At 37.5% G+C, this 27,283-nt stretch overlaps 1 protein-coding gene across 1 annotated transcript in view; it reads left to right on the top strand.

The window, feature by feature from the left end:
- LOC149070157 (cholecystokinin receptor-like) overlaps window positions 1-17,041 on the top strand; it is a 49,026-nt gene extending 31,985 nt beyond the window's left edge. The window contains exons 2-5 of the mRNA XM_089249529.1: window positions 7,090-7,287; window positions 8,457-8,630; window positions 9,364-9,855; window positions 16,669-17,041. Of these exons, the coding sequence (XP_089105655.1) occupies window positions 7,090-7,287; window positions 8,457-8,630; window positions 9,364-9,855; window positions 16,669-16,715 (911 nt within the window). The 3' untranslated portion in view covers window positions 16,716-17,041. The remainder of the gene's footprint in view (window positions 1-7,089; window positions 7,288-8,456; window positions 8,631-9,363; window positions 9,856-16,668) is intronic.
- The last annotated feature ends 10,242 nt before the right edge of the window (window positions 17,042-27,283 follow it).

Below are 27,283 nucleotides of genomic sequence, written 5' to 3' on the forward strand. Positions count from 1 at the left end.
ATATCAATTTATAATACTCAATAAATCACTATCACTTATTAGTTCAATCTTAGTTTAATAAATTAATCCTAGTTCAAATACTAGTTCGACACGCGCGGAATCCGTAACCGGAAAGAAAAATTCTTTCCTGTTAATTTTCTGCTTCTCACAGACAGTTCACGCAAAGCAGAGACATGCTGTGCAAATGAACGGAGCGTTTCCCCAATTCCGATCGGTCCGATCGCCATCTATTGCCCGGAATCGGAAACACCAAGAAATTTCCCTCCCCCCCCCCCCCCCCCATTAATCGTTCCAAACCTGAAAATTAAAAAAACAAAGTTGAAATTCAGGTTTTTAACCGATCAGAAACGAACCGGGTTTCCATAATCGGAAACACGCGTTCACTATGTACATACCCTAAGGTCAACGCAAAAAGTATTCCAGGACAACAAACTGAAAGAAAAACAACGTGTTTCTCGTATATTTTGAAAGTTTGATGTCATAGAAATAAATTTGTATGAAATGGAATAGGCATGCGTGCATGTAGTGATAGTGGAAACAATTTCCCGGCGGTACGTTCTCGAAACGCCCACGTCTCTCATAAACAAAAACTATCTTTAGAAATACGTTTGCGATTTGAAGCTTAGAAAAAGAGATGATACTTGAAATAGATAAGAAACAATAGGAGTTTATATCCGTAAAGGTCTCGCAATTTCACGAATGTTCAAGCAAAGACTTCTGCGACTTATGTAAACGACAGCAGTGTTTACAGTCAAAAAAAATGTTGTTGTTTTTTTTTTCTTCAATATTTTCATGTAATGTCGTTTTTCCATTTGTTTGATTTCTCTAAAAACGTTACTGCAAAACAAACATTTCAATCTTGAAAGCTCAGTAAACCATTATATCCACATAACTTTTTGATGGAATATCCAACAAAAGATGTTTGTCCCCCCTCCCCTCATATACAAGTTCCATATGGTCAGTCTATAGGCCGCTATATATTCAACTCTGATGTGGCATGGTGAATTGTGATTCGTGGGAATATCTTTTCCACATTTTGTCGTGTCAAATCCTCTTACATTCTGTAAGACGTAATTATAAATTTTAGGAGAATTAAAGTTTCGACTTGCAGTATCTATCATTTTCCGCGATTGGCGATTTTTCAACAATTTTAGCTATAGTTGGCAACTTTAGTTTTGTAACGTTATAAATGTAATTTACAATTTATTTGGCTGTAATTGGCAACTTCCCTTGTTCTCTGCTGTTATTCGTAACTCTACTTTCCTTTGATTTTTTTTTTTTTTTTTTCTGCTGTCACTGGCAGTTTTACCTGCCTTTGACAATGTTTTCGGTTGTAACTGACAAGTTTACTTCTTTTTGACAAAATGTTTTTTTGGCTTTTATTAGCCACTCTACTCTCCTTTGACAACTTGGCTGTAAATGGCAGCATTACTTGCCTTTGACAATTTTTTTTGGCTGTAACTGGCATCATTACTTGCGTTGATAACTTTTTTGGCCATATCCTATGATTTTATGAAAGGAATATCGTACTTCTCTATCGGAACAACTGTTGCGGGCGGATGGAAACTTCTGGTGCGCCCGAAGGTTGTTCAGCAGCCTTTTGCTTGATAATATGATATTAGAACAGTGCCAGGTGTGTCAAAAAATCGTTGAAACTTTAAAATTTAATTAACAAAATAAATTATTGTAAAAAAATATGGTTTGCTTATTGAAATTTTTGGAATGAGTGGGGCATACACATTTCTTTATTATGCATAGGTGTTCAATAAATTTGTAAATATTTCGAAAATTCATAAAAATTGAAGGAATTGGTATATTTGACTTCAGTTTGCGGGAAAAAGTTATTTTCATTACAGGCTGTTCAGATTCTTTTTGGTTCATAAAAAAATCCCACGTCTTTGCCGACATAAGGCGCTGCATATGAACAATCCATAAGGAATTTGCAAATCATGGAACTATAAAATGCAGGGTGTACGATTAATAGCACATTTTTGAATTTTCCTGTTACTGGCATAAGGTTTTAATTTTGATGGTGCCATTGGTGGAAAAAGCACTATATGTATTTGGTGAAGTTGTTTCACTCCACCCATGAATCACCAGCTGAAAAATTCCACGAACGTTTCGGACACTGAACAGATGGAAGAAAGGCTCATATTCAATCAGTGTTGCCCGACTTTCATGCAGGGCTTTCTATCGGCAAAAATGAACTTTTTCTGCACCTAAAAAACGTGATAAGAACTTTTTTTGCGAAAACCGCAATCAAATATGCCCAATTCCTTCAATTTTTAAAGTATTTACGAATTTGTTGCCCACCCTTTTGTATATTTGGAAATTTCACAATAATCTGGTAGAATTTCAATTCTTCAAAAAATTTCCAAGAAAAACACATCACGTATACATTTATTCAAGTAAAAGAGTGAAAGATCTTCAAAAATAAAATCGCTGCCTGTTTGCTATATAACTAAGTCTGTGCCTTGGGGGTCATTCAAGTATTACGTCAGAATCGATGGAGGATGGGGATTTTCGATTTGCTCACTTTTGATGACAAGGGGGAAGGGGGAGTTTGGATGATGCTAAGGTCATCAACCACCCTTTATGGAAATATGAAATATTATTAATGACATCTAGTTTGTGGGCACCTGAACCTAATGATAAATCCCTTACAGAGCCATTTCAGCGATCTCTAAATGCTTCACGGATCGTTCAAGTGCTCTGGAACTGTGCAACGCATCACTTAAGTAATCTAGGAATGTTTCGCGACTAACATGAGTGATGTAGAACCGCACTAAAATTATGCCACATGTCACTCAAGGGATCTCTAAATGTGCCACGGATCGTTTAAGTGTTCCGGAACTGTGTCGCGGGTTACTTAAGTAATTTTTGAATGTCCACGATCTATTTAAGTGATCTCTAAAAATGTGCCGCTAAGTTCATTTTTACGAAATTGGGTTTGACAGGTTGGGGCAAGCCACATCAGATAACCTTCAGGGCCACATTTGGCCCGCGGGTCAAGGGTTCACCATATATGGCTTAAAGGGGTGGGTCGCAATGAATTTCCTAAAGATAAATTTTGAGTTCTTACCCTTCAAATAGCATTGAACTTAACAGAAATCTATTATAATAACATATAAAGGTATTTTCTTTCGAAATTTTAATTGTTTTTCAATGTTTTTTACGTTAAAAATTTTTTTTTTGGTCTGGGGAAGGAGGCACACCAGCCCCCTATTCCCCCTCCCGCGTACGTTTCTGATCCCACCAATATGTGTTAGGAGGTAGGGGGCAGTGCTGGCGAAATTTTGCTGACAAGGGGTGTAGGGGGGGGGATCAAAAACGGCTAAAAATTTGCTTACGTAATACTTCAATGGCCCCTTACCGCTAATCAACGGAACAGTCTTTTCGATTTCTTACGGATGATGTTTCAAGGAAAAACTAAACTACTTGAGCGGAACGTCATTTAAATTTAATTTTTTGTACTCCGGTTCAAAGAAATTTGAAATTTGAGCGTATATATATGCCACATTATTCATAAAACTTACACGAGAAAGAAAATTTTCAGCCGCCTTTACACGCACATCTGATTCCTGTTCGTGACACCTCCGATGTTTTCGAGACAAAATATTCGAGAGTAATGAGTATAAAAAGGGGAGATGATGGAGAGTGCATACAGTAACATACTTTCATGGCAATGTACATCAAAGAGAGATTTATAAAGTCTTTAACATGTGTCTCGTCATGCCAAAAACTTCTGGTACCGAACACACATAGGTGCTTTTAATGTAGCTTTATGAGCCTAGGATCTACATTCATTTCGTCGTACCTCTTTTTCAGTACACTTCATTTTTCTTTTCGTTAATTTACTTTGCATCTGTCTCCTTTTCCTAGAGTAGTGTGTGAATGTCTGGAATTAATGTAAGTTTGAGCTCCGTAAAGTTTCATTTCACCCTTCAGTGGTTGATGCAGTAGAGAGTAAAATGACTCACAAAACCCTACTTTCTTACTTTATATATATTTTTTCTCTTTTTTTAGGATCGTGAAGAATTCGTGGTCTTTTATATTATTTTTGTGTGTCTATCGTTTGTATAACGCGACTTTATTTCAATATGTCGAGAAGATTTTTTTATATTGTTTTTTAATGCTTTCAAGAACAGGAGTTCCGTAAAACAAAAAATTCGGTTAAGGTTGATATTATGGTAATTGAAAGAAATTACTTATTTTCCGCTCCCAAAACATGAAAGAAAAATCTCCATTCAGACAGAAATATATTATTAAACGAAACATTTTATGCAACGATGTTCTGGAATTCTTAAGCTCCTTCAGAGATCGTATAATAAGCTTGGTTTCAATAAATACATATTCGACTGCTTTGTTGTTTTGCGGTATGCGATCCTTATCCGATTTCGCCGTCCTGAAGTAAAGAGTAGAAAACCCACTACTGCACAATTCTACGTAGGTTATTCTGTAAATATTGGGAATAAGTCGTTTTATTTACATTATAATAGGCAGTATGTCGTTACACAGTGCCGCCACGTGGCTATCTGCTTCTCGGTGAAAACGTTTCAGGGTTTTGAGAGATTTGATATTTTTTCGTTGAGAGTATCATTTTTGTTTCGTCCTTGAATGGTTACCCTCAGCAGAAAGTACTTTCAGAGTGGAAAGCCCGCGTCACTGTGTATAAGCTGTTTCTTAAAAGATATTCGATCCAGTTTATATGAGATGTGATACTGAGTTCTATTGACTGATCTATGCATATCTTTTTGGATCGCCAGAGTGGCGCAGTGGTAAGAGGCTTGTTTTCCACTACGAAGGTTACTGCCAATGTCCAAGGGCTTGTACAACACCTTCTATAGAAGAAAGCCTCCACTCGAAGATTTGACGTCATTGAAGTCGTACATTTCACCTATAGCCATTGGATATAGCAGTTCGAAATATGCGAAATCTTTACCTTCTTTGCAGTATATCCAATGACCATAGGTGAAATGGGCGACTTGAGTGACGTCACGAGCTTCGTGCTGAGGCTTTCTGCTATAGAAGGTGTTGGTTCGAATCCCTGCATGAAACGTCAGAAACTAGTTCTTTACCTACCGAGCCTGGGGCGACCACCGATAGATGGCACATTCATTTCCCACCCAATTCAAATGGTCGGACATTGCCGTATGTCGAAATATGACCGGAGATGGTGTGCGGTAACTTAGTAGTAGTAGCATATCTTTTTGAATGGCTGCACAATAACATTCAGCTTTCAATCTTGGTACTAAAATTTTAAAATAATTGGACACACAAATCAAATCTAATTAATCTACTTGTAGACTGCGGAAGATGAGCTTGTTGTTAATTTTGATTTTTTTCCTCCGCCTTGGATTAGATCCGCCAAACGATTAAATGGTTCTTAGCAACTTTTTATAATTGAGTGCTTGTATCCGGTTCTCTGGTCAGTGTTACCTAAACAATACTATCCTAGAGCGTGTTTCAATTCGTAGAATGAGTAGAAGTCACGTGGATTGTTATTAGGACTTTTCGCAAGAATCATACCTTCATGTTAGATAATAATTTGCACTCAGTTATAGCTGGTTATTAACTGGTTATATTAACTGGTAATATAACTCAGTTATATTAACTGGTTATAGCTTTTTTTTCCAAGTGCAGGCGTCAATGGAGATGCAGAATGAAACATCAGCTCTCAGGTCAGATCCACTTGCATTGTATGTCTTTGTTATATGTTGTTGTCCGCATGAAACTCTATCTGACATGTTTTCTTTATGATTATAAGCTACTACTACTTTACAGCACACCAACTCCAGTCATATCGCCGTACAGCAATTTACTACACCAACATCATCAAACATACTCCCGCTCTGTTTCCATGGGAGATATAAGCTGGTTACCCCACCCCAAGGGGGTGTGAGTATGATGGAACCAATTTACTACAGATCGAGTTGGGTCGGAAATGAAGGCGCCATCTATCGTTTTCGCCGTAGGTTCGATAGGAAAAGAAATGTTAAATATGTTTCGCTACACCGGAATGAAACCTGCGAACGTGACGGTAGCCTCAGGCCCGTCATTTAGGGCCTGAACATATATATTTATATATATATACATACATTGAGTACATGTGTCCCCCCCCCATCCGGAAAATTTGAAATTTGGGCCCTGGGGGTAGCCTTATTGGTGGCGCCCGAGTGGTGAGGTGGTGGTAAGATGCTCGTCTACCACCGTGAAGGTTGATGTCATGGACCCAAGTTCAAACCCGAGGGAGGATATAGATAAGATATTTTCCCTAACGAGCTTGAGGAGGCCACCGATACACAGCGCCTTCATTACCAACCCATCTCATTAATGACAGCAAATTCCAATATAGTGATATGGCCAGAGTTGGTGTTTGGTGACGTAGTAATAGCATTATTGTTAGTAGGCAAGCATCTTACCACTGCACCACTCAGGTGCGATAGGCTGCAATGATGATGATAGGCTGTAATCATGTGATTTGTTGTAGTAATCTGATTGAACTTCGATTGACTTGCAAATTCAAACGCTTGATTGAACTTCGATTGTTCATCTCGAGGACGATGGACTTTTCCCCTCATTGACCTCAATTAAAAAAATTTGAGATGAGATTGCTGTATCTTGTAAGGCCGGGTTCACACTGGACCGATACGATGAACGATAAGAGGGCGACATCCTTTATCGTATCGGTCCAGTGTGAACCCGGCCTAAGTGAATGACGATGCAAGCTTTGTTCATAAACCTTCTCTATATGCATGGTGTCTTTGGACAAATTTCTAACATTACTCAATTCAAAATGGAGCACACAATACTCCGTTTATTCCCTTTGCAAAATGATACGCAAAAGAATTGATGGGAAAAAAGCAGGTTATATTTCGAATCTTCATCAATATTAACACTTTCAATTAGATGTCATCATCCGATTCACAGAGGTACCCCTTTGTGCATGTTTTTTGAAATTACCCTCATGTTAAGTTATTACATTTGTGTGCACTTCTATACCACATTGTTTTTAATTCGATATTTATTGAGACATACTACGTTTGGACATGTCTTGTAAATTTTAAGTTTGCTTTGGTTTCTTCTTAGGTGTTTCGGTGTCAGTTGGTGTTTGGACTCTCGTCTCGATCTCATTGGAGCGTTACTTTGCGATATGCCGACCTCTGCATTCCAGGCAATGGCAGACAGTGTCACATGCTTATAAGATAATCTTCTTCATATGGACTGGTTCACTTTTGACGATGCTCCCTTCGTCGATACTCAGCCAGATGCTACAGTACAGCCCAGGTATCGATTCAGCTTTGCTTCCCCCCCCCCGTATTATAATTTATATTGAATTTCGCTTCACAAATTGGAATAATATTCAGGAATATACTTAAATTGAAAATATATATGCATAGTTGTTCATGAATATTCGGTTTCGTTTAAATTAGTGGTTAATGTCTGTTTTATAAAAATTAAACGACATAATCCACCTGCGACTACTTATTTAAAGCGCCCCAGAGCTCTAAATGGAAGGGGTGGGGGGTAGTAGAGTAAACGTCAAGACAAATAATTTTTGGCATGGAGCCCATTCATGGTTGTAACCAGCACCTCCTAGAGATAGAAGGCGTCCGCACGCTGCTCGTGACGTCAGCAAGTAGTTCATGCTCACTAAGAATATTCAGTGAAAAAATTCCGTTGCACGTGCCAGTATCATCGTCATAGGGGGAGACAGACTTGGAAGTCTGGGGGGGGGCAAGATGATGATGATGTCAATTCATATATACATATATTATATATATATATATATATACATTAGCTCAGTCGACTCCACCTTTGACGCTGGGGAGGGGGGGGGGCCTAGGAGGTGCTGTCGTAACCCACTTTTTCAGGGGATACGGGCGTTACTTCCTTTCAGAAGTTGCCAAATATGGCAATCGTGTTCGCATCACAAGAAGCCAAAGGAAAATTTTCTTCCTTCTAGTCAACTGGAAATTTACGGAGGAAAATAACACTGTCCCTCTTTTGTGTGTGTGTGTGTGAGTTAGGCCAGGATTACGCTATAAAATTTTGATAAAGGTACTTTTATAAAACTTGAAAAACTCCCCCAATAAGATTATCGGTTACATTCTAGAAAATGGAACCGATGATCTTATTTGTAGCATTTTCAAGTTTTATAAATTTACTTTTATCAAAACTTTATAGTGTAATCCCGGCCTTAGCAAAGTTTTTCTCTCAACGTTTTCGGCTTTGATTGGCTTAAATTGTATACTTAAATGCACTAACCAAATATTTGCGATTTCATTTTAGCGGTAGAGTTCTGTGAGTATATTATCTAAGAAATGATAAGACGTGATTGTAAATTACATTTTGTCAGTTATTCCTGTTTATCAATTATCCATGTTATTAATTATTCATGTTTTATCAAATACCCATTATGTTTGAATGTGTCGATGCATTTCTTGTCTCCGCAGGCAAATATAAATGCAGAGAAGTTTGGCCTGACGTAGAATCGGAAAGGGCTTTCAACATATACTTGGATGTTGCTCTGCTTGTTGTGCCATTGCTCATTATGACGATCACTTACTCGCTAATCGCTCGGAAGCTATGTCTGGGATCGAAGATGTTCGACTTTAATAAGATTAAAAGTAAGTATTAAACACCTGGTTATAATCTATATTTCATATAGCTATCGTAAAAAAAAGATGAAATCGAGAACTTAGAGCCTTATCCACAAGCAATATCGATCTTATATAGACTATATACATGGTGTCCTATAAATTCGTATATAAATAGTTTAAAAAAATTCATAACAATTGAAGTGATTGATAAATTTGAATGCGGTTTGTGGAAATGTTATTCTGACGGAGCATGATTTTTCTTTTGGAACAAAAAACATCTTTCAAATTTTCGTCGGCAGAAGGCGTTTCACGAAAGCAAATCACTGGAAAGATGCAAATTAGGCTCCTTTTAATGCAGGGTGTACGGGTAAAAGTTCATTTCTAAATTTTCCTGTTATAGGCACTTGCACAAGTTTTCGTTGTGATTTTAACATTTGGAGATGAAGCACTATTGGTAAAATTGTTTTACTTCGGCCACGAATCTTCAGCTTACGCTTCACGATCGTTTCGGACACAAAAGAGATTGACGAAAGATTCAGGTACAGTCACTCCTGCCGGATTAGTTTATTGCACCCTCTATTGACGAAAATTTTGATTTTTTTTTTTTCCTGCGCCAAACATTTTTCTGCAAACCGGATTCAAATAGTCTATACCAATTCTTTCTACTTTTATAGATTTTTAAACTATTAACAAAATTACGGGACTCCCCGTATTTTTCTTGCTACTTTGTAATTTCTGTACTTTTTTTTTCTCCATCCAGAAACTCAAGGAGTAGAGGTTAGGGTCGAAAAATCTGTAATAGATCCATTTCGGCCATCTACAAGCAACGGACTCCAATCTCGCGTCGATCTCTGCAACGATCGCGTCCGTTCCAGCGACGTCATCAGAAGTACTTGCGAGAAACACCAGTCGGCAAAGACGAGGGTCGTACGCATGCTTTTCGTCGTTGTTGTCGAGTTCTTCATCTGCTGGACGCCGCTGTACATCGTCAATACCTGGGTTTTGTACGACGCTAAGACGGTCTACATGTCCCTTGGATACGCCGGGATGTCAACGATCCACTTGCTTGCTTTCATATCGTCTTGCTGCAACCCGCTCACCTACTGCTTCATGCACAAAAAGTATAGACAGGGCTTCTTGTCCACAATAGGTTGTCACAAAGTGAAGAGGAGGTATACTTATGAGCAACCGACTGAATTGTCTGGGACTATGGTCAGCGTGTTCAGCACCAAAGCTGGATCCGTAAGATCGGGTACGTATCTGCATCCGAATACAGCGTATTCCGTAAACTGTTTAGAAAAAAAATTGGAGAAGGAGGGGGTGATACTACCCATCAGACAAACAATATTTACAATGTAACTTATGGTTGCAATCTAGTCAGGGTATCAAAAAAGCGTAACTTAAAGCCACTACACACTACTCTCACATGACGTCGACGTCAGAGTAGTGTATAGTGACCTTCAGAAGCCATGACCTGCAAGCACAAGTCCTCACTTCTGACGTCATTTCTGCTGTCGGAGAAGCAACACTTCATCAGAACATGACCGTCAATCATTCGCCGTATGGAGATTTATAGTCAGGAGAAGCAGCATCGACTCTGCGGAAGATCTCGTCTTCTTGCAGTGGACAAGATAAATACCACACCAGGAGTGTGCGAGAGGATGCACAATGCACATCCTGCCGCCGATGTGAACTGTGCAACGACACTTTTGGATGTCACTTTGAGTCTTCTGCTGATCTGCACGGTATTGAGCAATTATGATTTTGTTATGTCTCTTTTTTTCTTCAATGTTGAAACTTCGAAGCGCACGATTTACTTTACGCTCTTTTGACACTCTGAGTGTATTGCGACCGAACATAGATTCCCATTGTAAATATTGTTCATCTTGATGGGTATCGAACCGTCAAACAACATATGCTCAGTGTGTGTGTGTGCACAAATATTATAAATCAGATTAAAGATTATTTTTTTTTAAAACAAAATATATACATAATAATATATATATATATATAATACACAGTATGGTAACTATCGACCGCCCAATAATTACACACGTGATTCCTTTTGAAAAACTAATACGGGAAAGTGTTTTTAGTTTTTTGATCTGGCCCATAAATTAATGAGCTATAACGCTTTAAAAATTGATGGCATCACTTCAAAATCCTGCCAAATTCACCAATCGTACACCAAACGTGTAACTTGGCGTTTTTGGAAATGCTAAAAATATATTAACCTCAACCCCCCCCCCCCACACACACACACACAGAGAGATCCAGAAAAAACGAAAGATATAAAACAAGTTTTTTCTCTTCACACTTTTCAAGAAAGAGGAAAAAAACAATTTTTACAAGTCAATCTCAGCATATGTTCTGAGTAAGTTAAAATATCCAAATTTTGAGCCAGAAAAAAGAAAACATTTTCATGTTTCCAAAAGAAATTGCATTGTGATGGTTTTAGGGTATATTGGGGCTGCTGGATTTCAAAACTGTCGTTGGTTTTACCGAATCGGATCTAGTTCTAGAGATAATGCGTAATATCAATATTCCGATGTAGTCTGCAGTCACTAAGTTTTGCGAGGAAATTTTTCTTTCAACTTTTTATTTACTTTTCTATTTTATTGAGCACATTATCACAGTTATATCATTATCAGACATCAGTGATCTTTATGTATTGATATTAAGGTTATGAATCTCATTTACATTTCACACAGTTTTAATGTGATTTGTATGCTGCTTGTGGCATGAGCGGACCTAAAGCTCACTGTTGGGAGGGGTGATTTTGCAAATCAGTAATAATAATATAAAAATAAAATGAATTATACACTGTAAATAGGGTTACCATACATCCTTCATTTCATCCCGTATTTTCTTGAATAGTCCCGATTTTTTCTGTTTTTCCCGTCCCGAATTTTTCGAAAAAAAATCTACTGGTTTTTCCTATGTTTTAGTCAGAGATTTCTTGAATTTGTTATTTAAACAAAAAAATTTATACAGGTAATTTTTAACGGATTTATTGGGAAAAAAAACAATATTATCATATTAAAAGTTCCGAAAATTTCATGAATTATCGCGTTTTGCTTGGTTGGGGGGGGGGGGGTGGCCAGATCCCACCTGCGTATAGTATTATCATTGAAATTCAACTTTCACTTCATCAAAAAAACTAGAGCCGATCTGAAAAAACAAATGTCAGATTCGGAACATTGCCCCAAAAGCACCCTAAAATCATTAATTGAGTAGTGTAATTGATCAATAGACAAAATCCGAAACCAAAATTATTTTGAATAGGTCAATTCATAACATAAGAAGTTTGATTAAAAGTTTTCGATTGGATCGTTTTTATAATTTTACTGTTTCCACCAGTCACACATTCGTCAAGCTATAATTTTTACATCCTCTATTGAAACGCGTAACAGTTTCGATGAGAAAAATCCAAAGAAATATTGTTGTTTTATTGATCAACATGTAATCCGAATAAAACTACTTTCTAAAATAACGATCGCGAAGCAAACACGTACGCATTGTATGCACCTTTCCTCAAAAAATTCGACTTGATATTGAAAATAAACAAATTGTCACATTTTGGCAAAAAAGTGTTGATTTGGCTAAAAAAAAACATTTAAAACAGATTCCATTTGGCTAAACATTTTACAAATTTGGTGAAAAATTTGCCAACATATGGGAAGAAGCTAATACATAAGTTATACGTAAACACATGGTTATAATATAAGACTACACGGAGAGAAAAACGCCAGTCGTGAAGAAAGAAGACAGACTTTTTTTTAATGGGACACTAAACACAACACATAAAACACAATCAAACTGAGAAAAACACAAAATAATAAAACTCCACGAAAAGTAACATCACGATGAAACAGACACTCTGTGACTCCAAGGGACTGATAGTTTGATTTACTTCAATTTGATTGTGAATATTTCAGTTAATTTTCTAGAAGTGACAACCTGCTGCTGTCGGAGGAATTTACTTTTATTCGGAGTTTGGCCTATCACTGACCGTTAGAAAAATAGCACGTCAAAAAATTTCAAAACCTCATAACTCACTCAATAGTCGCCCTATCCAAAAACGGTTTTTTTTCCATATAAGTTTTCACAAGGAATCACGTGTGTAATTATTGGGCGGTCGATAGTTACCACCCTGTATATATATATGTTATATACAGGGTGATTATAAAAAAACTATCCCGACATATGGGCCCCTAACTATCATACCATTCACAGAAACTGAATGAAATTTTGGCATAAGGTATTTTGATGTATGCGCTCATGAATGATATTGAAAACAACAGTGTCACTCTAACAGTTACGGTTACAGTGAGAAAATTTCGAAAATATCAAATGGCAACACCAAGTTTTTTGTATTGGAATGTGATCTCCATTGTGAAAAACCCTAAATAGCGTTCGAACGGCAACTGTAGCATGAAAATCACCGGCGGTAGATAGGCTAAAAGTGAGGACAACCAATAAGGACAGAGAAGCAGCATAAAATAAAGCATTTTATTGTGTTTCACAAATTTTCCACATGACCTTGTGGAGGACTAATCGGGCTGGGATCTCGGTGTGACGAATGAAACGAACATTAATGCTCTGGTGCACGGCAAAGTCCTTTTTACTTTTCCCTTGCCTAGCTCCGGGGATTTTCGTGCTAAAGGTGCCATTCCAACGCTATTTAGTGTTTTTCAGTATGGAGATCGCATTCCAATACAAAAAACTTGGCGTTGCCATTTGATATTTTCGAAATTTTCTCACTGTAACCGTAACTGTTAGAGTGACACTGTTGTTTTCCACATCATTCTTGAGCGCATACCTCAAAATACCTTACGCCAAAATTTCATTCAGTTTCTGTGAATGGTATGATAGTTAGGGGCCCATATGTCGGGATAGTTTTTTTATAATCACCCCGTATATATACCACATGTCTAGGTATTTCATAAAGCCGGGGAGGGGGCAATCCTCTCCCCGATCCCCCGAAATAACAGGCCTAATGGATATACCACTACACCATTTTTATCTAAACTGTTTAGCAATACCGTTTATATTCAATGATATCAAACTTTCGCGGTTCCAAAGAATCCTCAGAGAAGAGTATAACTTTAAGGCATGAGATCGGAGTTAATTTTTTTTTAAAGTTCGGGTATAAAAATCAGTTTTTCCAGGTCTTAAGATCCACAACATTTATCGCTGCTAACGCCAATTACTTTTTTTCATATTCAGTTTATTCAGGTATTCAGTTTATTTCATGAAAAAATGATATTAAAACATCATTTGAAATCGATTAAGTTCCGAAGAATTTCCGAACGCCTGACGTCAGAGTAAACATCGGGAATGAGAGTAGAATTTCAAACAACGAGCGGCATGTCTTCCCGATTTAGGGTACTTCTGCGGCACCCTGAAGTATCGTGCTGCGATTTTATTTAGAAATAATGGTTCTCTACTTGTAATTGGTGTATTTTTCAAGCGCAAGTCGATCTGCAGGCTCTTCTCGAATGAATTTCTCAACCATGAAGTTGTTTCATGTATGAAAAATTGACGGAATGCCGAGCACTCTACTGTAAATACTGGGTACTCACACACATGAGCTGCGTACACTACTAGGCCTACTACTACATGTACTTCCGTATAAATAGAGAAAACTCGAACGAAAACATTCACACTCTGTTGCAAGAGGAAACCTGAGTACTTCGCCCCGAGGGGAACACGGGTATTTCGGGCAAACTAGAATATATTAAGATGTCGGAAGTTACATTGAAAGTGAATATGATGCTTATAATCACCACGTACAGTGTATATGGTCATTATAAGCAACATATTTATTGCATAAAAAAAATGAGAGTTGAAACGCCCATGCATCTAAGATCGATAGAGTTCTCGAGTAGAAATGAGACATAAAATTTATATCATACGAAATTAAAATTTGATGAAAAGAAAAAGTGTTTTATAATAACTTTATTAGATCGGTTCACACATTCGTAAAAAATCTGAAGCCACAACAGCAAATTGCGCAACAAGGTTGCCGGAAAAAATGAAGAGTGGGGGGGGGGGGGGGGGAAAGGAGTAAAAAATATTAAGAAAAAGTTATGAGAAAAAATGTATATACATGTAAAAATACACACGGCTACGTTTAAAAGAATACCAACAATTCCAGCACACAATATCCGATTAAGAGGGGATATTTGATTATGCGGTAAGCAATTCAATTACTGTTTAAAAACCGTTAGTATAGTTTGTACGCACATTGAAAACTGATGAAGGATCAACATTAATAAGCCTTCTGGGATAAATCTGACATTAAAGTGAAATGAAAAGTATATTCAATTACGATCACAATACCTAGATTTTTTACTTTCCACAAGGCATATTTTAGCACTCTCTGTGGGCTCAACGAAGAACAGAATCAAGATATTAAATGTACGTACTGAAAAACAAGTTAGGTATTTCGAAGCCAGTATCCACTCTCAAGTCTGAGTTTATTTTCCTAGTCTTAATTGTGGTATAACTTGGCTATGTATAGTATATATGTATTTGACATTTTTTTTTTCCAAATGCAAATCCAATAATATTAACTGTAAGTATTATGCACTGCCTGTGAAAATATGATTGTTAGTACACGGATTTTTATGACTCAACGATGAAACGTCGTTCCTGATAGGTTAAAAAGAACCTGAATTGCAGATTTCTTAACGTCATAAAAGTTCGAGCCGTAATTGATTGTTATTCAATTAAGTTTTGGTAGCTTTTCGATTGCTCCCATCAAGTATATCATATTTCCTTTCATGTAAGGTACTTTCCTTTCAGAAGACAAGCTACCCAATGTATTTACAAACGTGTTAGAAATGAACTCCCTGTGACCCAAAAATCTGGAATTGTCCCCCTAACCCAGGGGTTTGGGTCACGACCAAAACTTGGTCGCCGGGACTTCTGAGATGGGCCGTTCAAATCCATGTACCACCAGGGATTTTTGAGCTGTGGGTCCGACTCAAACTTTATTGGCAGAGGCTTCCGACATTGATCGTACAAATGTATTTATAGACAGATGGGCCACGACCCAAACTTGATTTGCGTGGGTTTTAGGAATGGTTCCTACAAATCAACTTACAATAGCGATTCTTGAGCGTATGGGTCACGACCTAAATTTGAGTGACAAAGACTTCCGAGGTGGGTCCTACAAATCTAATTAAAGCCAAGGATGATTGAACTATGGGTCACCACACGAACTTAATACGCGTAAGTTTTAGAGATGGGTCGTACAAGTCCACTTACAGCCATGGATTCTTGAGCTATGGGCCACGACCCAAACTTGGTTGGCAGTGGCTTTCGAGATGGGTCGTACAAATCCATTCATAGCCAGGGATTCTTGAACATTGAGCACGACTCGAACTTGATTTTGATTGGCAGGGACTTCCGAGATGCTTCGTGCAAATCCACTTACAGCGAGAGATTATTGAGCTATCGGTCACGACCCAAACTTGATTCACATAGGTTTCGGACATGGGTCGTGCAAACCTACTTACAGCCAGGGTTTCTTGAGCTATGGGTCAGGGCACACACGCAGCGGATTCCTAGATGAGTCGCACAAATCCACGTACAGTGATGTTGTAAAAAATGCACTTATTGCATCACTGCTTTAACCAATTTCGGAAAAGAAATGGTCCCACGGGTCGCGAAGCTAATCTTGCTATCGATTTTGGGTCACGGCTGAAATGGTTAAGAACCCCTGCTCTAACCAACCTGGGGTACTAGTATACACGAAGCATTTAAAAGAAGCTTCTGTAGTGCACAAAGAATACGCAGATAGTTACATAATCCAAGAGTTATGTTATTACTCAAAGTTTCATCGAATTTTGCGGGATATTTTCTGTTCTAATTAATGTTTCAATTAACATAACTATGCTAAAAAATTAAAGCATTGTCCTCGGAAATGGCAAACCCGAATTTCTACACTTTTTTTTGCCTGCGTCCCCCCTCCCATTATGCTACCTTAATATGAATTTCTTATGTGCAATATATAATCCGATTATCACGTTTTCTTCTTTTTCATTTATATTTACAGAAACCATAGAAAAGATAACTACGACGTTCAACCAGCCAAGATCATGAATTTATTCGATGATTCAGCCGTATTTGTAGGAACCCGAGCTGAGAAAAATGAAACATTCACATTAATCCAATAATTAATTCCCACTCAATTAATCGAATTAAATGTGTGCATGAGCTTCGCATTGCAAAATGCTCTCTTCGTTCTTCTTCGTCTGTACAAATTATCTGTAAATTAACATCCGTTATACCGTGGAGGAATTCTGTAAAGAAGAAAAAAAATATAGAAAATGACATTTCATCACTCGACTTGATGTTTCATTAGTATTCTTCGTAGCTGTTTCGAACAAAATTCGTGTTGGAATGTAATAAATTAATCTGCTACTTTATATGCTCTGTTATTACTTTTTTTTTTGAATGATTTTAAAGACGTAGAATTCTAAATGTAATAAAAATATTTAAAATTCAATCTCTGTATGAGAGAGAGTATTGAATTAAAATAGTGTATATATTTTATAAGCAAAAGTCCTTTTTACTCGAGATAGGATACAGTCTGATTCAAATGTTTTGAACCTCGAAGTATATTTGCACACGTTGACTTTAGAAGTATATTTCCAACGAAAAAAAAAAAAAAAGTTCCCAGATAATGTGCGGTTTTCAAAATTTCCCTGATCCGCAGTATAAGTGCCATGAAGTTATTTGGATTTTTGTACAAACTTAATGCAATTTTAATTAATTCATAGGGATTGACCGCGAAGAGAGGGGGAGGGTTCCTCAAATTCGAAATTTAACAGTTACCTACAATAGATCTCAACAAAAGTTTGACGCAAAAAGAATCACAGAACAAGAATTAAAAATTAAATCACATTTTTAATGACAGATAATAATTCTAATATACTTTAGGGGCGTTAACACACACAATAGCATGGCCACTGGAAGTAAGACTCAAACATGGTATATAAGCTATTAGAGGGAGGAACATATAATTTCTTTAACACCCTCAGTGAAACATTCACGCGAGAAAATTCCTGTTACCTTAGGCCAAAAGGGGGGGGGGGAGGGGTATTCAATGAGGTGTGAGCAAACCAATCGATTTTTCACTTACGGAGAATCTGGATCAGTCCCTGGAGAATTCCGGAATGAATGACTGTATGTCTTCCAGGGATGGTCGGTACTCGGGCCGGTGAACCGATCGGCAATAGGAACATCCGGTAAGAGAAGAGTCGGCGATGGGTTCGGGCCTCTGGAGGGTTGGCAGGTCAACGGCGAATCAGAAGAGGATCGGTGAAGCCCCGACATAGCCCCGTAGGCGAAATAGTGCTCGGCGTGACCCTGGCAATGACCACTCTATAACCCGGAGCGGTGACGAAGTAGTGATCGGTGTGACACCGGCATGGACCTCGGATTGTGAGTTCGCCTCTTGGAAAGCGGAGAGAGCGCGACTTCACTCGCTTGTTTCTCAGTGCAAAAAGCCTCGTTTCCGTCAACTTTTCTCTAGATGTCGTACCTTTCGGTCCACCTGATTGGTCGCGGAAGGTCAGGTGACCGTGTACGTCAAGCCTTCTCGATGGAAACGCCTGGAAAGACTCCCCCTGAAGTGGAGAAGGGGAGAGGAAGGTTATGATGAGTCACCACAAAAACGAAAAATGGCATCTGAATTTCGTGTTTGGACATGTTGAACAAAGGAATTTTTACAAATTCGAGAATTTCTACCGAAATTCTGGGTCGAATGTTCTGAAATTTTGAATTTGGCCGCCGATTGATATAATTTATGAGGTATAGGAGTTGAATAAAGACTGAATTTAATTTTACGCATGGTCGAGCCATATGGGGTTCTAATTAAGGCAACTGATTAGTGTGGGAGGTGTTCTCAGGTGGGAATTACATTGGTGATAGGAAACATTCAATTGTGACCATGGAGGATTTGTTCAAATGACATAACACAATGATATTTTCCCCATCAATTACCTTGAATATCATATAAAAATAATAATTACACAAATGATGCTAATTAGTGATTATGTGCTTGTTTTTATATGTGGGCTACATATTCGAATAGAGAGTGTATGTGCGTATGATGAATGAGTGAATTAATAATCATGGTACATTTTCCTTCAATTACCACGGCATGTAACGAACTAACAAAATAATAACAAAAATAATGGTGGCACATCGACACTTCTACACTAATATCTCTTTCTACATGTGAAATGATAACAATAAATCATGGTTCAAATACAAATACAACGCCACAACAGGCAAATTGCCCAACGAGGTGGCTGACTTAAGAACATCATGGATCCCCGAGCCATTTTTTGGAGGCCCTACCTACTACTGCTACACCACACATGCACCTCGCCAACACCCTCCCCCCGCGGAACCCCCAACGAATCGGCACATGCGGGAATGTGAGTGTACGTGTAGTGAAGCCGGACGTGAAGTTTTTTTTTGTTTCTCTGTAATGCTTGTTATGTGTAGTGCTGCCATCTGCCACCAGTTTTTCTAACTATGAGTGAAGTGTTATGATTGAATGATTTATCGTTGTAGGACTGTTGCTCTCTGTGGCGACACTTTTTAACGGGGAGATCGGCTCGCATTTGCGCCTTGAAGTTGAGAACCACAGAAAACCAACTTCAGCCGACCACCACTGTGGGGTTCGAACCCGGATCCTCGCATCGCGAGTCCGTCACTATAACCGCCTTCTTCTCATCGTCCGTTCGGTTGGCTGAGTGTTTAATCACTTCAACCATTCTTAGGATGGTGTTGTGGTGATATTCGACCTTTATAAGGTCAATATCCACAGATCTTGCTTGCGTTTACACGAGGTCCGCCACCTCCTCGTGAAAAGACTGGTTGAGTGAGACAGAAGGTAACAAATAAATGAAAATTGCGACCGAATAACGGTTTATCCTTGTTTTGTCTTAATCTTTAGAGGAAACTCCATAGGAAAGTCGACACCGTATTAGGGAAACACTTTTTTTTGCTCTCATCATACAGGGATCGTAATACATTGGCTTACGAAGTTTCCGATTATAACGAACGTGATTTCGGAGCGAATTATCTTCGTAGCCTTCGTTAAACCAATATTGTATTTGTAACGTGTAAGTTTAAGTACCATCTATCTTTCACAAAAGACAACTGCAAAAAAAATAGAATTTTTTTTCCTCCGCGGTCTCTATAGCGCAGCATTTTTGGGACTAGCCCCAAGGAACGTATAATGGAAGCTGCATAAAACGTTATTTAGTCAAAAAACCAAAGCATTTCCATCTTTACTTCAGAAAATGACAGATGGCAGCATGAAAACTCAACATCATAGATACGTTAGGGGCCCCCGCATACACTCCGAACACACATTCCGGGATGTGCCGATTCGTTAGAAATTCCGCAGAGGAATGTGCACGAGGTGTATGTACGCTTAAGTGGTGGTAGTAGTCAAAAACTCAATTTCGCAAAAAATGTAGCATTGACCGTTATTCGGCCAAACCCTTTAGATATAGAAAACATCATTGTTCTTTCAAGTATCATTTTCATTCTTAGAATTATATTGCCTGTTTGTGTGTAGCTGTAGTATTTCATATTATTCTTTTTCTCTGTATCGCCACTAGATGGCACCGCTTACACAATTATTATCTATGTTATTTTTCCCGCCTTTTCAGGCAGATGTTATTTTCTATCAGCTCGATTCAGTCATACCTTTGCTTCATCTCATTAATAAACGTTTTTATTATAATTGAAACCTTTGCGTTCTCCGTATATAACGGCGCGTTCGTCGTTCGTATACATTGCCGAATTATTTATTTTGATGAAATAATTATGAGATGCAAAAATAAGCGTAGAAATATTTATAGAAACAGCATTCATGAGATAATTAAAACTCCCAATTCGAAATTAAATAAAAATTTCTTCTCCCTTGGAACTGCGTGAATTTCGAAGACGTTCTTCTCAAACACGTAAAGAAACTTTGAAAATTGCATACTAATGAGTTTAATAAGTGAAAAATCGATTTCGATGTTATCGATAGGAGAGATTTCTGATTATTTCCTTCACTTTAATCGAAGTTTTACTTATTTTCGTATCACAAGTTTCTTGGAAATATTATTCACTTTCCTAATACCAATAATTTTTTTTTTTAAATCAAATTAATTAATCAAATTATTCCAAGTTTCCGCTGACTCCTGCTATTTTATAATTGCTTCAGTTAGTTATCTAACGACTCTTGATGTTCCGGTTTTTGTTGTTGTTAGAGATTCATATTCGGGAGAAGTTCTTCACAGATAACGATGTTTTCGGAACTTTTCTGAAGACTTGAAATTTTTCTGATTCTCGAAGATAACTAGAAACTTACATAACTGAGTCTGTTTCCGTATCAGAGTTTTTATTTAATGAGGAAATATTCGTCATATTCCTCAGACACACTAGACAAGTGTTCCAAAACCATTTTTCAATTTAATTAGGGCTTGATTTTCCAAATATTACGGGAAAAGAAGTCTGTTTATAATATTTTAGCTCTATTGATTTAAAATACATTTCCGATATCCATTTAAGAAACAATCACATCATATTTTCATAATCAACCAGTAGCCACTGTGCGGTCGTGTAGGCATTGTACTGGTCTCTGGTCCTGAGGATCCAGGTTCGAACCCCGTTGACGGAACTGAAATTGATTTTCTGCGGTTTTTCAGCTTTGAGGCACGAATACAGCCCGCCCCCCTTCCCCCATTAAAAAAAGACACTCCACAGATGTCAGAGGCACACCTGCAACACGATACTGACATGACATTTCTATCCGAATATGGAAGACAGATGACCTACTGAACACGAAACAAGCGCAACTCGATAACATAAATACGTTAGGGCCACATATGCACTCAAAACACACATTCCGAAATGTGTCCATTCTTTAGAAATTCCGTAGAGGAATGTGTACGAGATGCATGTACGGTTAAGTAGTAGTAGTTGTCACAACTGGAGAAGGATATTAATGGTAAATATCAGTTATGTTGGGTTCTAACACAGATGAATCAGACTCGTGAGGTCCAACAGGTACAATTCTTATGTAATGTGATGTGAGCTCGTACTGTCAAAACCCATCCACGTGAGATTCCTCATTCCTCAAGTAGCCAACTTTAACCCACTGGTTGTTTGTCTCTACGGTTTTTCTATAACTTTTGAGTTCTGCTGAGAAGCCGAATTCACAGGGACCGTCCTATTATCGTGAGAGATTATTATAACAATAAAATAACGTTTCCTGATGCGGTCCTGTGTTCCTAATTCCTAAGTAAATACAGCACTCCTCAATCTTTTCAAAGCTTCATCTGGCGACAGTATTCCCACCGCCTTCTTCAACGACATTTCCAAAAAAATCTTCAAAACAACAAGTTTCCCCCATAATTAAGGTAAGTAAAGAGATAAGAACGGATATACTTAGAAAGACGGAAGGGGGTCAAACTGGTCGTATCATATATTTTAGAACACAGTCGACATACAATACTACCAATATTGTCACAATGGATTTTGTAGGGTCGAAATTCTTCTGATAGACTCTTCGTGCATCTACTACTGTGAAATCCCTATTCGTGAGACTTTCTTTTACTTTCATTCTTATCTGCAGATGCCGTTCTGTAGGCGTCTCAGCTTTTGTTGTCAAGAAATTTTGTTATTTCGTCCGATGTATTGTTTGTTCTGAAAAGTAGAAATGTCAACGTGCTTATGAGTGCTTGTAGAAATGACAAAAAAGACGCAGATTCACCAAAGGGGAAATTTCTCAGAAGTTGGCAAAGACTGTGAGACAAACCCAGAAGGAATGGTGCTGATGATGGTAATTCAGAGGAGAATGGAAAAAAATTCCCATTCCCCAGGCAAAGAAGTATTGATGTATTGTGAAGTACTGATGATGAATGTGTGAATCAGAATGAAATTATACCTCTAAATATGCCTCAGCTGATGCAAAACGATATGCTACTAGAAACAATTAATGCAAACCAAATTGAAGCCACCAATGAAATCCTAGAACTACACTAAAACGTCAACTGATTCCCATAAATATCAGTGATCTCAATAATATCCTGCTTATTGGTAACGAAGAAAATGCTCCGGATGAAAGCGTAAGAAATATCGTGAGATCTTCGTCATCAAAGTATGTGTCAAATATTCCAAAATATTTTACGAGAAACTCGTTGCTTATACGGATACTGATTCCACTTCACTGGAATGATGTGAATGTTTTTCAAATCTAAATCAAAGAGATTGGTTGAAACCTTCGGAAAAGTCATCGCCAAGTTCTTCCAACCGCGAAAAAAATATAGCACACACGCATTCGTTGATCATTTTCACAAACTAGAAGCGATGTAACACTGAAATCCTATCGGGAATATAGGAAATACAGATCTCCCAGTCTCGAGTTTCCTCCACACTGACGTATATCAAGAGAAGTTGTTTGCACAGAATGCTTCAAAAAACGAAATAATAATAAAAATGTATGAGTTATAACGCAAAAAATTAGTGGGTGAAATCAATGATCTACTTGGTAGTATATATTTACGCTAGCTTTTTTTTATTTACAGTGTAAGGCAGCTGGAAAAAACGATAAGCACAAATTCCTTTTCCCACACGTCACTTATCTTATTCGCGTATCCTTATGGCTAATACTAGAAAGACTAGTCGGGGGAACTATACCTAGAAAGACGGGAAGGGGTCCTGTGTGACCCCCATTGCTTTTTTTTGCCAATTTTTGAACATTTTAATATTTCACTGCGTGGTATAATATTTTTATGACAGAATAGAGTTATAACACAAAAATTTAGTGGGTGAAATCGATGATCTACTTTATTCTGTCATAAAAATATTATACCAAATCAAATTATTACTTTTTTATCTTTCAGTTTCTTCAACACCTGTTCACGCACCAGCTTGGACGAGAATTGAACGATAATCGGTTTAGGTTTGTCTTTATTCATACTAGGCACACGGTGAGCGACCATTATGCTGTTGATCATTTCACATTCAGCCAAATCTTCGATCTTAGATAAGATCTGGGACAGATTCTCATTTTCTGATTCCGGGACATTAGTAATCTCCATGTTAGTACGCCTTGAGTATTGCTTCAACTCCGTGATGTCATATTGCCGTTTCCTCATTTCGGATTTGATCTCTATATTTTCAGTTGCGAGAGCCTCATTCCTTGATTGCAATTCCTCATTTTTGTTCTGTAGCTGAATTATAGAGTGCTTCAGGTCTTTTATGACCATGCAGTGAAATATTAAAATGTTCAAAAATTGGAGGGAAAAAGCAATGGGGTCACACAGGACCCCTTCCCGTCTTTCTAGGTATAGTCCCCCCGACTAGTCTTTCTAGTATTAGCCATAAGGATAGCGAATAAGATAAGAGACGTGGGAAAAGGAATTTGTGCTTATCGTTTTTTCCAGCTGCCTTACACTGTAAATAAAAAAAATATATATGCGTATATTTACTACTGGAAAAGTATTTTGAATTTTTGAGATTTTATTTCTCATCATATCCGTAATCTATGAAAACGATGATTTAGTCCGTCTAGCACTTTTTTCTTAATCTTCATTTTCCATCGCCTTATCGGGTTTTTTTCCCCACCACTGTAATGAGCAACTGAAATCAAAGAACAGAAAATGATAAGAGTTTTGCGGAATCCCTATCGTATATTTTGATTCCAACGACGCTCAGAGAACTCGAAAACTGAAGAAAATTTGAAACACGAGTGTTATGTTTCATGATACCAGAATGTACTCTTGAGATGTTACGTGATAAGAAAACGCTAGCGTGGTTCTTTTAAGGATCATACACACCTAGAGTTACCAACTAAAGTTCGTGCAAGGAATACTTACTGTACATACAGTATAATGCTGAACAGCTTTCGGTTCAAAAGAGAAGATTGATACATCTTTTACTTTTTAACTTCCGTCACGAGAAGGGCTCATCGAGATTTAATAGGATGATATCGATTTCCAGTGTGTCCTTTTTGATGCAAAAAAACATATTTTTACAAAAAACATCTTAAAGAAATTACACGCAACAATTACGATGTTGTTATCGGTCATTTTATGATGATTTATAGGTGATCGTTTTCGTAATTATCTCAGAATAACGTGAACAATAAGCAAAAATTTCAAGTATTGATAATTTAATTTCATATATTTTATTCTTATCTGCTTTGTATTTATGTCCCGAATATCGATATTTTCCTAATGCGCATCAAAACATACGTTCGATGCACTTAAAAGTAATTCGTCAAATGCAACCATGGCGACTAAAAGAATAAACAGCGACCGAAACTGATCAATACATCATATATTTATGGATATACAGGGTTCATAGCAAACAGGGTGTATGTCATTTTACAGGCGAACTAACTGTTGATCCTAGAGGCATATTTCCAATTAGAAAAAAATATTTAAATAACGTTTAGTACTTAGATATATCATTCATGTTGCAAGGGTTGGGTAGTTATTAAAATGAAAATGTTAACAGTTTTTATGAAGACACATCGTGCTCAAGAACCCAAATTAGTTGTTGCCCTGTCTCTCTCCTGATACCAAAAGAGAGAGACGAGAGAGGAAAGTTGGGGAAAAAAACATCATTAATAGCGGATTAAACGGTTTTCTTAAACCCAATTTTTCTTTGATTTTCGAATTCGAATATCTCGGTGGATATTCTCACTTAGAAACGTGTCATTTTTTTTTTAGTTGGCATCAGGAAAAATAGGGCAACCACTTTGACATTAGGTTCTTGAGCACCGGCTGTCCGTATAAACAGTTAACACAAGATATACGGAAGACTGGATGTTGTGAAGATATTTATTATTTGAGATGTTAATTTTTTAAGGAAGGAAAAAACTCGTCTCTGCCTCTACCGGGAGTCGAACCCGGGTCCCTCGATTGCCGGACGAGTGCTCTGACCACTAAGCTACAGAGGAGATAGAGATTTTCCTTCGCTAGAGCGTATATATGCCGAACGGAACCGTGCAATGGTTCATTCAACAATCATTCATGTCATATATATAGCCCTCTGGTGGCTCGTCGTCCATGAGCTATTAGCTGATCGGTTTCACCGTTCATTGCACGGTTCCGTTCGGCATATATACGCTCTAGCGAAGGAAAATCTCTATCTCCTCTGTAGCTTAGTGGTCAGAGCACTCGTCCGGCAATCGAGGGACCCGGGTTCGACTCCCGGTAGAGGCAGAGATGAGTTTTTTCCTTCCTTAAAAAATTAACATCTCAAATAATAAATATCTTCACAACATCCAGTCTTCCGTATATCTTGTATTTACAAGTGGAGAGCGACATTCATGTCATAAACAGTTAACACTTCAAATTTTGATAATCATACACCCCCTTGATACACTCTCTACCGCCTTTTCTATTGCGATTTGACCGCACATTCTATGATAAAAAATGCTTGTTTAGGAGTCTTTATCGCTTCTTAAAGTTTGTCCCATGAGTTTAGAATCACCCAGTATAGGATAAAAGAAAACGTATTCATAAAGATCGAGAAATCATAAATTAAATAATCGCATCATAATCAACTGCAATTCGAATCTCCATTTTTTTCTCAAAACAAACATGGATAACGTCATAATTCTGATTTTTCTACCCACGAAACATTATGAGCATCAAAAACTGAACAAAAACTTAAACTACTTGTATCGCTCATTCTTAGCATCGATTCCAATAAAAGAAACCGGAATAATTCTTTTTTCTACACGTAGCATAAAGACACAGGAGACGTGAAAACAGGAAAAAAAAAATAATAGAACGAAGAAAAGAAAATACACGGAATGTGACATGATTCCTTATTACATACTGTCAGCTGTTGTGACACTGGAGAGATCATATTTCAAAAAAAAACCTCTCTTTTGTGCAAACAGGAGTAGTTGCAAGAAGAAAACGGGAATAAATAAATAGATATGTTATGAGTATGACACGAACGCATTTTTCAGTTTCTCTTTTGTTCAGTGTCCGATCGCATTTATCTCAGAGACAAAACAAAAAAACAAAATATTACACCAGATTCTGACAGATAAAAACAACGAAATAATCACATAACTTCAATTACTAAACTCGAGTACTTCACATAGAGAAATACTTTCACCATATCATGTAAAAACCGAAGGAAAAAACAAATTCCATGTCATCTGAGTTTCATTTTTTATGAGAATTCGAACAAATTTCTTATTATATTTCGTATTTGAAATATAGTATATCAAAAAGAAATTATTTTTATCAATTTTAATTATCATTTGTGATAAATATTACATTGAGAATGATTTTTTTTCCTCGAGCGTATATACAGATATACAGGGTGTCCAGTAAGTGCTAGCACGGCCTTTATCTTACCAACTGTCCGTCGTGGAGGTATGATTCCAATTTAAAAAAAAAAATGTTCAACAGGCGTTCAAAAATTATCGTGTAGTAGTTTTGAGAGTGAAAATAATGTCCCGAAATAAAAAAATCTAAATTTTCATACGGTGCCCCTGGGCTCTAACTTTCAATTAAAAAGTTCTTGCCATGTAATCTATCTCCTGAGGCCAACCGATAAAAATGATATTTCTCTAAGTGAAATATTCACAGAGATATCGAAAAAATGGAGTAAATTTGGAAAAG

This window comes from Pholcus phalangioides, unplaced genomic scaffold, assembly GCF_987345545.1.
Source record: "Pholcus phalangioides strain wild (caught in Gottingen) unplaced genomic scaffold, Ppha-v1.0 ptg000022l_1, whole genome shotgun sequence".
In the NCBI taxonomy this organism is placed as follows: Eukaryota; Metazoa; Arthropoda; class Arachnida; order Araneae; family Pholcidae; genus Pholcus; species Pholcus phalangioides.